We start from the raw sequence: 12,303 nt of genomic DNA, 5'->3' as shown, positions 1-12,303 counted from the left end.
TAGAGTCCATCTGTGTGTCATTTAGTCTCAGTATAAATACAGCTGTTCTGTGAAGCCCTCAGAGGTTTGTTAGAGAACCTTAGTGAACAAACAGCATCATGAAGACCAAGGAGCACACCAGACAGGTCAGGGATAAAGTTGTGGAGAAGTTTAAAGCAGAGTTAGGTTAAAAAAAATATCCCAAGCTTTGAACCTCTCACGGAGCACTGTTCAATCCATCATCTGAAAATGGAAAGAGTATGGCACAACTGCAAATCTGCCAAGACATGGCCGTCCACCTAAACTGACAGGCCGGGCAAGGAGAGCATTTATCAGAGAAGCAGCCAAGAGGCCCATGGTAACTCTGGAGGAGCTTCAGAGATCCACAGCTCAGGTGGGAGAATCTGTCCACAGGACAACTATTAGTCGTGCACTCCACAAATATGGCCTTTATGGAAGAGTGGAAAGAAGAAAGCCATTGTTGAAAGAAAGCCATAAGAAGTCCCATTTGCAGTTTGCGAGAAGCCTTGTGGGGGAAACAGCAAAGATGTGGAAGAAGGTGCTCTGGTCATATGAGACCAAAATTGAACTTTTTGGCCTAAAAGCAAATGCTATGTGTGGCGGAAAATTAACACTGCACATCACTCTGAACACACCATCCCCACCCTGAAACATGGTGGCAGCATCATGTTGTGGGGATGCTTTTCTTCAGCAGGGACAGGGAAGCTGGTCAGAGTTGATAGGAAGATGGATGGAGCCAAATACAGGGCAATACAGAAGAAAACCTGTTATGCCGCCTACACACGAGCGGACTTTATGGCAGACTTTGGCCGGCGGACTTTTCGACGTACTTTACGACGGACTTTCTGAATGAACAGGCTTAAACAAGGACTAAAACAAGGAAGTTGATAGCCAGTAGCCAATAGCTGCCCTAGCGTGGCTTTTTGTCCGTCGAACTAGCATACAGACAAGCGGACTACAAAGTATTGACTCGGGGGGGGGGGGGGGGCTGAATACAAATGTACCCCACACTATTCACATATTTATTTGTAAAAAAAAATTCAAACTGTTTATCATTTTCCTTCCACTTCACAATTAGTCTCTCACAAAAGTGAGTACACCCCTCACATTTTTGTAAATATTTTATTATATCTTTTCATGTGACAACACTGAAGAAATGACACTTTACATTGTAGCAAAGTAGTGAGTGTACAGCTTGTATAACAGTGTAAATTTGCTGTCCCCCTCAAAATGAATTTATAATGGGGGGGAAAAATTACAGCACCCTTGTGGATGTCAGCAAGACAGGAAACCTCTCCAACGGGGGGGGAGCAAATTGCAATAAAAGCCTGACAGATGATCTAACCCACTCCCTTGCTAACAGAAAACAAACGTGTATCGGATAGAGTTCAACTTTAAAGGCCCAGAGCCAGTTAGGGCTATTAGTCCAAAAATCTCAAGCAGCAGAAATCATTTTATATTCAGGAAAATCTAGCTACAGAACCATGTCAGCATAACATCTCTGCTATCGTTTTTTGGGGGGGATTTTTAGGTTCCTGATGTACGACTAAAAAGCGATGATTGTTTCCCTTTTAGGCTACAGATATATACATAGCTAAAGTAAGCAAGAAATTATCATTTTTAACATTCCACTCTAATTGTAGTTGTGTGTAATACATTTCAGTATAATAAATGGCAGGGTTTCCATATGGCAGTTAAGGAAATAGAATTTGGTTTGCGTAATTTAAATATATGCCTTCTTTACATTAATCCCAAGGAATGCACTTTGTAAACTTCAGCGTGGAGATGTCAGTCTCCCACCCATCGCTTGCTGCTCCGGCCAGTATTTCTGGAACAGCAGCATGAAAATGTGCACAAGCATGTCTGGATATGACCCAAAGCCGTTCCAGGTCTGACAGATCCACTCTGTACATGGAGCTGCTATTCACTCTGTTATGTGACTGTAGTATAAAGCATTAGAGATTTAATGGGCTTACATAGGTATGGAAAGGGGGCAGATTTCAATAAATCTGTGGAACACAGCAGAACTCTATTTGTAACATGGTCAACTTCTTTTTATTGTTTATTTGATCACAAGTTTATTTCGATCACATCCTGTAGCATTTCTCAAGATGGGTGTTTAAGTATGTTTAAAACTGAAGTCCAGGAATTATTTGTTTTGCATGCCACGGCTGTGGGTATGCATATATCATACTGAAGGGGGCCACTGGGTAGCTGACAATAACTGTAGTAGTCGTGCTACTACAGTAGTATCTGCAATCATTCAGGTCCTGCTTGGGTTCTGGGCTTTCAACTGCCTCACTGCACAATGACCATAGGAGGTCTCTCGCTCAGCACCACCACTGTTTATAGAACGCCTTGTATGCAGGCTGGGGGATGGGAAATGCCTCAGCTGCTTATGATTGCCTCAGTACTATAACGCCACGTACACACAGTCGGCTTTTCCGAAGGAAAATGTTCGATGGGAGCTTGTCGTCGGAAATTCCGACCGTGTGTAGGCTCCATCGGACATTTTCAATCGGAATTTCCGTCACACAAAATTTGAGATCTGGATCTCAAATTTTCTGACAACAAAATCCGTTGTTGTAAATTCTGATCGTGTGTACACAATCCCGACGCACAAAGTTCACGCAGGCTCGGAATCAAGCTGAAAAGCCGCACTGGCTATTGAACTTCATTTTTCTCGGCTCGTCGTACGTGTTGTACATCACCGCGTTCTTGACATTCGGAATTTCCGAAAAGATTTGTGTGACCGTGTGTATGCAAGACAGGTTTGAGCCAACATCCGTCGGAAAAAATCCATGGAGTTTGTTGTCGGAATGTCCGATCGTGTGTACGCGGCATAACCATTTCCTGGCAGGATAGTTAAGGTGGGTTTCTACTAGGATTGGAACATGCCTGAGCTTATCCCTGTTGGGGATGTCATGATCCCCACCTCATCCAATCACAGAAGGACTTGTATGCAGTTAAAAAAAAAAAAAAAAAAGTGGGCTCCGCAGCCCCTTGATATCACTGACTGACGTCCGCAACTTTTTACATAGTTCTCGTTTTTTGTTTTCCTGTCAGATTTATATGCTGAACTTGCGTTGATTCACTGTATCCTTGATTAAAAAGGAAGCTGTATTGTGATAACTTGATATGTTGTATTTGAGAAGCTATGCCATAATAAAAAAAAAATAAAAATAGTTCATTCTATAAATGGTGGCAGTGCCAAGGAAGCGACCCCCTGCCGAGCTCAGTATGCAGTGAGGAAACTGCTCACACAGACTTAACCAGGTGTCTTAAACCCGGAATTGGCCTTTAAGAGCAATAGAAGCATGGTTTTATAATGGATATTTTCAGGAAATATATATTGTATATAGATCACTGTGCAATAGTTTTAGGCAGGTGTAAAAAAAAAAAAATCCTGTAAATTAAGAATGCTTTCAAAAATATAAGTGTTAATAGTTTATTTTGATCAATTAACAAAATGTTAAAGTGGAGTTCCAACCCAAAAAAAAAATAAATTAGTAATGTGTTTAAAAAAAATAAAAAAAAAACATTTGGAGAAAAATTTTTTTTTTTACTCACCTCTAAATGCCTGTTGCTAGGGGGTCCCTCGTAGTCTTCCTTCTTCGGTGCCTGGGCTGGTGACATCACTTCCCTCAGCGCAGGAAGGGAGATCGCCTCTCTCCCCTCCCTCTTGTCCATCATCTGGGACACGTGACTGGTTGATTGCGGAGCCAGTGACAGCGTGCGGCTCGCGCATGCGCAGTGGGTGCCCGGCTGTGAAGCCACAGCCGGGCGCCCACAGTTAGAATGCCGGCGCCGCCGAGTGAAGGGGGGGACGAGCGGGGCTTCGATCCCCGCATCGCTGGACCCTGGGACAGGTAAGTGTCCGATTAAAAGTCAGCAGCTGCAGTATTTGTAGCTGATGACTTTTAATTTTTTTTTTTTTTTAAATGGGAACCCCACTTTAAGTAAATGAAGAGAAGAGAAATCCAATTCAAATGAATATTTGGTGTGACCACCCTTTGGCTTCAAAATGGCATCAATTCTTCTAGGTACACTTGTACACAGTATTTGAAGGAATTTGGCAAGTAAGTTGTTCCAAACATCTTGGAGAACTAACCACAGATCTTCTCTAGATGTAGGCTGCCTCAGATCCTTCTGTCTCTTCATGTAATCCCAGACAGACTCAATAGTGTATAGATGAGGGCTCTGTGGGGACCAAACCATCACTTCCAGGACTCCTTGTTCTTTTTTACGCCGAAGATGCTTCTTAATGATATTAGCTGTAAGTTTGGGGTCGTTGTCTGGCTGCAGAATACATTTTGGGCCAATCACATGACTCCCCGATGATATGGCATGATGGGTGAGTATCTGCCAGTATTCCTCAGCATTGAGATCCCCGTTGACCAAATCTCCAACTCCATTTGCAGAAATGCAGCTCCAAACTTGCAAGGAACCTTCACCATGCTTCATTGTTGCCTGCAAACATAGAATAGTGTCGGTAGAAAAAAGACCAGGTAGTCCATCGAGTCTGCCCCCCGGACACTTATTGTACCGCTCTCCAGCCCTTTGGCGAAAAAACTGCCTCCTGCTATAGCCACAGTCACATTTTGGCTCATCAGTTCTGAGTACCTGCCGCCGTTTTTCTGCACCCCAGTTCCTATGTCTTCGTGAACAGTTGAGTCGCTTAGCCTTTTTCCGCATCAGAGGTGTGCCTTTTTGGCTGTATTTCTTCCATGCAGACCACTTCTGGCCAGACTTCTTTGGACAGTAGACGTGTGTACTGGTTTCTGCCAGTTCTGTTCTGATGGCCCTGCTGGACATCTTCCGATGCTGCAGGGAAGTAAGCATGATGTGTCTTTCATCTGCTGCCTTAAGTTTCCTTGGTTGACCGCTGCGTCTATAGCCCTCAAAGTTGCCCAACCAACTGTGTCCTCAATGCTGAGAAATACAGGCAGGTACTGATCTATCATGCCATACCATCAGGGAGGGGTGTGATTGGGCGCAAATTTATTCTGCAACAGGATAACAACCCCAAACATACAGCCGATGTCATTGAGAACTATCTTCAGCATAAAGAACAAGGAGTCCTGGAAGTCATGGTTTGATGCATTATTTTTTTATGGATCAATGCACACAGCTGCATAAAGATCAGTAATACACTGATGAGTACATAGCCATTAAGTCCGTGTGCAACTGGCCTCAAGAAAAATGACTGTCGCTTTCTTTACCTTGCACCAAAAATGTACAAAGGATGTATTTACTAAAGCAGTGAGATTTCTGCCCAAAGCTCTACCGATCCTTCAGATGCCTTTTCATTTGTTTTGAAAATTAGAGCTAAGAGATGGAAAATTTTGGTAGAAAAAGGTAAAAATGGCTTGGGGACCCAAAGAGGGATAATTTATTATTCCATACTACATATTTGTGACTTTTGTCAGCATTTCTTTCATATGAGCAATAAAACAGAATCGGCAATTTGCGTATGTTTCAAGTTTTTCAGTCCTTTAATTAAGGCATTGACTTTCTTCATCTACAGCTGAGTGGTGTCTGCTTCTCTTTTTGGGATCAGTTATAAACGAATACCCCGTGCCTGTAATATTTTATCTGGAATGCGGAGCAGATTGCGAATTCTCTTCTGTGTGAATGGAATGTGTGCCCTTTACCTTGTCATGGTTACGTTTTCCATTCTGTGCTGGAGGCCTGTGCTATGAATGACGATATTGATCCAGATTACGACATATAGATAGGTAGATCAAGAAACCCTGTGGCCTGCACACATTACTGAGGTCACTGGCATATTTGTATTGGTCGTATGCCCATTGTTGTGAGAGCATTATAAATACAACACATAAAGACAGACTAAAAGGAAACGATTGTTTTAATGAGTGCATGCAGTTATAAAATTTGTCTAAAAAGTAATTTTTAATGCTGAAATAATTGAACGCTTGTTGCCGCATACATTTCTTTTTTTTTTTTTTTGCAAATCCTTCTTATTATATTAGTGCAAGAAGTACAAAATGGAGCCTCTGGTGTTGACGCATACATTTTATAAGATTTTTCATTTTGTAAATTCTTCCTGTAGTGGCTATCTGTATATCAGAAAAAACACAATTCGCAACTGAAAAAAAAAAAACAAAACAGAATAAGACACCTATGAGGTATAGATTTGCCTGTGAAAAGTCTTAAAACTGGTTGACACTCTTGCCGTAGAGATTCTTCTATGATTGCATGATAGAATCATGGAATTAAAGCCTGGACTGAAGCCTTTTTGTGGACAAGGGTATGCCGGTGTCAGTGGCCGCATGGCAACAATTTTTATATATAGTGGGTATCACATACCTGGTAGTAGAGCCTGATAGGACGAGGAAGGCCTCTTACACCTCTCTCTGACTTAGGGCCTCTGATAGTGTGGACAGAAGATGCAGGAGTGCAGAGTCGCACAAGTGCCAGGAAGTCTTGCAGGCAGCAGGGCGTTTGTCCTTGCTGGGCTGGAGAAGTCATCAAAAGGCTTCAGCAGGAAGACCGGCAGGTAGACAGCTGGTGCAGGTGACAGCAGACAGGATAGCAGGGTCAGGCAGGCTGGGTCATACACGGGCTTGGAGAATCCGATACAGGACATAGACAGGAACGTAGTCAGGCAGGCCCGATCTGGAACCGGATCAGTGGAACAGGAGCCAAAGGAGCAGACAGAAGATTGGTCAAAGGATAAGCCAAGGTCAGTGCAGGTGGAGTGATGGTCAAGGCAAGCCAAATAGATAGATGAAATCAGGATACAAGTTCACAGATCACAGGATGCACGGAAGGCTGAAGACAAAGCAGCACTGGATCTAAGCACTGGCTGAGTTTAAATAGTCTATTTGCCGCCAGCGTCAATCATGGGTGCGCGCAAGTGTCGGCGCGCACTGGGATGCGCGACAGCTTGTGTTTACGCGCCAGTTCGCGCATGCGCACTTCTATTCACCAATGCCCAATTCTTACGAGCAAAGGGAAACAGAGTTCGTTTGCGCCTGGGAGTCTTCTAGAGGGATTAACTTGTCTGCTGGCATGTGTATCCTGACGGTGGGAGAGGGTTACTGGGGTGGAGGGTACAGCTACTAAATGTGCAGTTGTTCGTTAAAGAATAACTCCACTTTTTTCAGATCTAAACCATCCCCTTTTGGGTGATCAGTCTACATTACTGGGAATTTAAGAAACTTTTTTGCAGTTTCCTACATTTTTATGCTCTGAAGAAATAGCTGTTTGACCATGTCCTTTGTAGATGCATTGTGAATAGGAGTGGCTAGTTTATTATAATCACCTGGTGAACTTTTAGTGTTCTAATGAGGAACGTTGCAGTGTCTGCTTCGCTTTAGACATAATAAAAAGGGTAGAGAATCATTTTTAATTTTTTTTTTTAAATAACAAAAAAGTTGTACTTACCTGCTCTGTGCAATTGTTTTGTTCTTCTAGGGGCCCCCTTCTGGTTCTCCTGGCTCCTCTTGCCTTTGAATAACCCCCTGTCAAGCTGCTTGTTAAGGAGGTACTAATGCAGGCTTAATCCCGAGCAGTACTATGCCTGTTTATTGACACGCACATTGTGGCTCAGCCCCGCCTCCTGCTCCCTCGTCACTCGATTGATTGACAGCAGCAGGAGCCAGTGGCTCCCGTGGCTCTCACTATGTCCAGTGAAGAGAGAGAGAGCAGTGTCGCTGCTCTTGACACAGAGCTGGATCATGATCTGGCTCAGGTAAATATTTTGGGGGGCAAGGGGGAGCAAAACCTAAAAAATTTTTTAATTAATGCATATAATATATTAAGGTAAAAATGTAGCCTTTACAACCACTTTACCCTTAGGGAGTATCTCACTTTAATTTTTGTTGCAGAGCAGACCTAAGGCTCGATTCACACCTATGCATGTTGCTTTTGAGCGTTTTTGGAGGTTATTTTTTCATGCTTGCCACGTTTTTGAGCAGCGTTTTTGCCGCGATTTGCGTTTTGCGTTTTTTTTTTTTTTTTACAGTTTCTTTTTTACAGTCTAAAAAAAAAATTAAAAAAAAATTAAAAAAAAAAAAAAAACCCGGCAAAAACGCTGCAAAAACGCTGCACTTGCGTTTTTGATGCTTGTCCATTGAATTCTATTACATGCAAAACGCTGCATTTTGCATGAAAAAAAGTCCCTGACCCTTTCCAAAAATGCAGAGAAACAAAAAGGCATTGATGTGAACATGTTCCATAGGAACCCATGTTAAAAAATTCCCGTGCATTTCTGCAAAATGCAAAATGCATCAAAAAACGCGCTAGTGTGAATGGAGCCTAAGGCCTGGTGGTTGACATCTAAGCAGGTTGCAGTTGATGCATATTCCAGGTGCATTTTGCTTTTTTCAATACACGTTTTTGATCCATTGAAGTCTATGGAACCAAAAAAACAGAAAAAAGTCCCTGGCCCTTTCCATAAAATGCACAGATGTGAACGTAACCCATAGGAAACCATGTTAAATGGACTGTAGTGTGTTTCTGCAAGACTGAAAATGCACTAAAAAATGCATAGGTGTGAACCACGCCTAAAACCTGACTTGTATTTTGGTGCAGACATCTGGGAAAATCAGTGAGCCAATCACACAACTAGAAAATTCCATTGGAGGCGCAATGTAAACCAATGGTGTATAGAAGGCCCCCAGGTTGTCATATTGTATGAATTTTACAGAAAATTAAAACGTCTGCTGATTGAAAAGGAAAGGTAGTTTTTAAGAACATTAAATTACAACATAGCTTGTGTAGCAATTGTACACCGATCAGCCATAACTTTGTGACCACTGGCGGATAAAGTGAATAACATTGATTATCTCTTTTACAATGGCATCTGAAAGTCAGAGGGATATATGAGGCGGCAAGTAAACATGTTGTCCTGAAGTTGATGTGTTGAAAGCAGAAAAAATGGGCATTGCAGTTTGTTGTGTATGGGGCTGTGTAGCCGCAGTCTAGTCAGGGTGCCCATGCTGACCCATGTCCAGTGGCGTCTCAAGCTTTCATATTTAGGGGGGGCACATGGGGGGACAGGGACAAAAGTAGGGGGGCAACTATAAAATGCAAATATATATATATATATATATATATATCCTGAGGCCCTTTACTACGATCCCAAAATGGCCCTTTCACTTGTTCTGCAGTGAGCTCCCTTCCTACTGTATTGGGGCCCCCAGGGTGGCAGAAAACAAGAGATATATGTCACCAGCATACCTAGAAAATATAAGGGTCCAAAGCAGTGGGAGAACTATCAGGGTTGCAAAGGATGTCTTGCCACCGGGCCCTGGTGTTCAGCCACTGTGGGGTTCCCCAGCCTCCTCTTGCTGTCCTGCCCCTGCTATTGACAGCGCTGGTCTGGCATCTCTTGGAATTTACAGGCTGGTTCTCCTGTCCTAAGGATAGGAGAAATCAGTCTGTTTTTTCAGTAACTGAGAGTCCTGGTGGAGTCCTTCCTGCAACTCGCTCTTCTCCCTGCCAATGATGATGCAGGGGAAGGAGCAGATCGGGCGGCCGTGGTTGTGTGAGCGCTCGCATTATGCAGTGTCAGCGAGCAGAGGGAGGGGGGAGGAATCACCTGCAGGAACTGACAGGGGACGCTTTCCCTCTTAGACATTGCCTTTTTGTTTAAAAAAAAAAAAAAAATTTTAATGGGGGGGCACATGGTGGGGCACAGCATAATGTTGGGGGGTCAGGGCCCCCTCTGCCCCCCCCCCTAGGGACGCCATTGCCCGTGTCCACATCCAAAGGTGTCTACAATGGGCACGTGAGCATCAGAACTGGACCACTGAGAAATTGAAGAAGGTGGTCTGGTCTGATGAATCATGCTTTCTTTTACATCATGTGGATGGCCTGGGTGTATGTACGTTGCTTACCTAGGGTGGAGTTGGCACCAGGATGCCTTATGGGAAGAAGGCAAGCCAGCAAAGGCAGTGTGATGCTTTGGGAAATGCCATTCATGTGGATGTTACGTGACACGTACCACCTACCTAAACCTTGTTAATGACCAATACACACCTTCATGAAAATTGTATTCCCTGATGCCAGTGGCCTCTTTCCTCAGGATAATGTGCCCTGTCACGCTGCAAAAATAGTTCAAGAATGGTTTGAGGGACACAACAACAAGTTTGAGGTGTTGACTTGACCTCCATATTCTCCAGATCTCAGATCTTGAGCATCATATTCTCCAGATCTTGAGCATCTGTAGGATGTGCTGAAAAAACAAATCCGATCCATGGAGGCCCAAACTCACAACTTACAGGACTTAAAGTATCTGCTGCTGATGGCTTGGTGCCAGATACCACAACATACCTTCAGAGGTCTAGTGGTGTCCATTCCTCCATGGGGTCAGGGCTGTTATGGTGGCCAAAGGGGGAACTACTCAATATTAGGTGGGTATACAGTTACGGCTGATGTGTGTATGCTAAATTGATGTGTTTTTTTTTTTTTTATTTCCCAATATATACAAAAGTGGAATTACCCTTTAAAGTATAAGTGAACCGAGTCATTAAAATCACAGATAACTCATAATAGTAAATTTAAAGATTTTTTTAATCTTCAGCTTTTATTAGAATATCTGCCATGAAGGTCTTGTTTAGGCATTTCATGTTATAGGGTGAGAATGCTTTGTTGTTTTCCACCTTGTAAGACTGTAAGTGGCCACATTTAGCAGGCATTGCTCCACTGTTGTCACAGTTAGGAGACTCCATGCAGCCTTCATTGAAGTGTATGTAAACAGAAGTGGCTGCAAGGATGCTGCAGGAGATCCACTGACCTGAGATGTAAGAAAGGAGGAAGATAGGAATTGTTTATTGAAAAAAATAAAACTAGCAAACTAAATGCCATTCAGTTAGGGTTTTTGTGTAATTTTAGCATGTAAATTTAAGAATTTAAAAAAGACTTGTGAAACTATAGTTTCCGTTTAAATTGACACCAGTGGGACAACGTGAGACAATAGGGAAGGTGACAACAAGTTCTGGTCACGGGCCCTCAAAGAAATTTGAGTTTGTGCTGATAGACTAAACTGGGGCATGCAGCCGCTCAGTGCTGCACGCAGTTACGGCATGTTAGATCGGCATTTTTAGAGTTAAAGCCGGCATCACCTGTTAAACGCACCCTGAAAAGCAATCCACCACAGATTGCTTTACAGAGGACTAGCGTTATAGCTGTATGTATGAATGAGCCCCAGTAATGAATTCCATTATATTTCAGACACTGAAATGGCTCCTGGCAATCCCTGTAAAAGGTCTGTAACTATTCGTTACCTACCTGGGCCTGCCATCTAAACCATACAGGTGCTAAACTGTTTTCATATTGCTGCTAATTCTGCCATATTGCGGTATTGGTAACCAGAGCTGAATTGCACATAAGGCTAAGCAGCTAATAGAACATGCTATAGGAAATTCTAGAAATGCTGTAAGTCTGAACCCCCCCCATTGAGTAATGGCTGTCCTGTTTGCTTTTTGCAGAGTGGTTCATGACTATCTGAGTGGTGTACCATTTGAGGACTTTCAGGCGAGCATGTACTTCTCTCGCTTCTTACAGTGGAAATGGCTTGAACGGTAAGTACACTTTATATGGGTTGAGGGTATGTTGCTTCATTATATACATGCTCTCTGCTGGGTTTTTGTTTTATTTGAAAGTGTAACTTTACTCTCAATCAGTATTAACTATTTTTAATGTTTATGCTGCTTGCCTTAGTAAATAGATAGTAATGTATATTATTATTATTTGTTTTAAACTTTTATTTTATTTTTTACATTTCTTTTCTTTCCTTGGTTTCTGGCCTAGGCCAAAATGATATCATGCATATCAGGAGTCTTCATGGACATTTTTATTTTTTTTCATCTGGAGCCATATAGAAGATTCCAAAGCCTTAGCCGTTGATATTATTATTTAGCAGTGTGCTTCTCCTCTATAAAAAAAATAGGATAGGCTAGAATGTGCATTATTGTAAATGAGTCCGTAGGCTCATAGGGGTTGATTTACTAAAGATACACAGACTTCACTTTGCAAGAGAAGTTGTACTTTGCAGGGAAATTATCGCCAGTGAATGTGGTGAAATTCCAATTTCCAATGACGCAAGGCAAAAAAAAAGCATTTTTGCTTGCACATGATTGGACGATGAAAGTCAGCAAAGCTTTACTACATTTACTACACTCTGGGGAAGATTCCTTTGCAAAGGGAACAGTCTGTTTGCCTTTAGTAAATCAGACTTGGTTCGAGAGAAGGAGTAGTATAGTACAAATCAGCAAAGCAGGAATACTTATGGCCTCCCCCAAGTCACTGTTTCATTGCAAACCATATAATCAA

The 12,303-nt window shown here is 42.6% G+C and overlaps 1 protein-coding gene across 1 annotated transcript in view; it reads left to right on the top strand.

The window, feature by feature from the left end:
- The window catches only part of GRK4 (G protein-coupled receptor kinase 4), a 341,746-nt gene that overhangs the window by 275,534 nt on the left and 53,909 nt on the right, over positions 1-12,303 (top strand). The window contains exon 6 of the mRNA XM_073610875.1: positions 11,460-11,552. Coding sequence (XP_073466976.1) covers positions 11,460-11,552 — 93 coding nt within the window. The remainder of the gene's footprint in view (positions 1-11,459; positions 11,553-12,303) is intronic.

This window comes from Aquarana catesbeiana, linkage group LG01 (genome assembly GCF_042186555.1).
Source record: "Aquarana catesbeiana isolate 2022-GZ linkage group LG01, ASM4218655v1, whole genome shotgun sequence".
NCBI classification, from domain to species: Eukaryota; Metazoa; Chordata; class Amphibia; order Anura; family Ranidae; genus Aquarana; species Aquarana catesbeiana.
The sequence above is the reverse complement of the archived record's forward strand: the minus strand, read 5'-3'. Positions and strand labels throughout refer to the sequence as shown.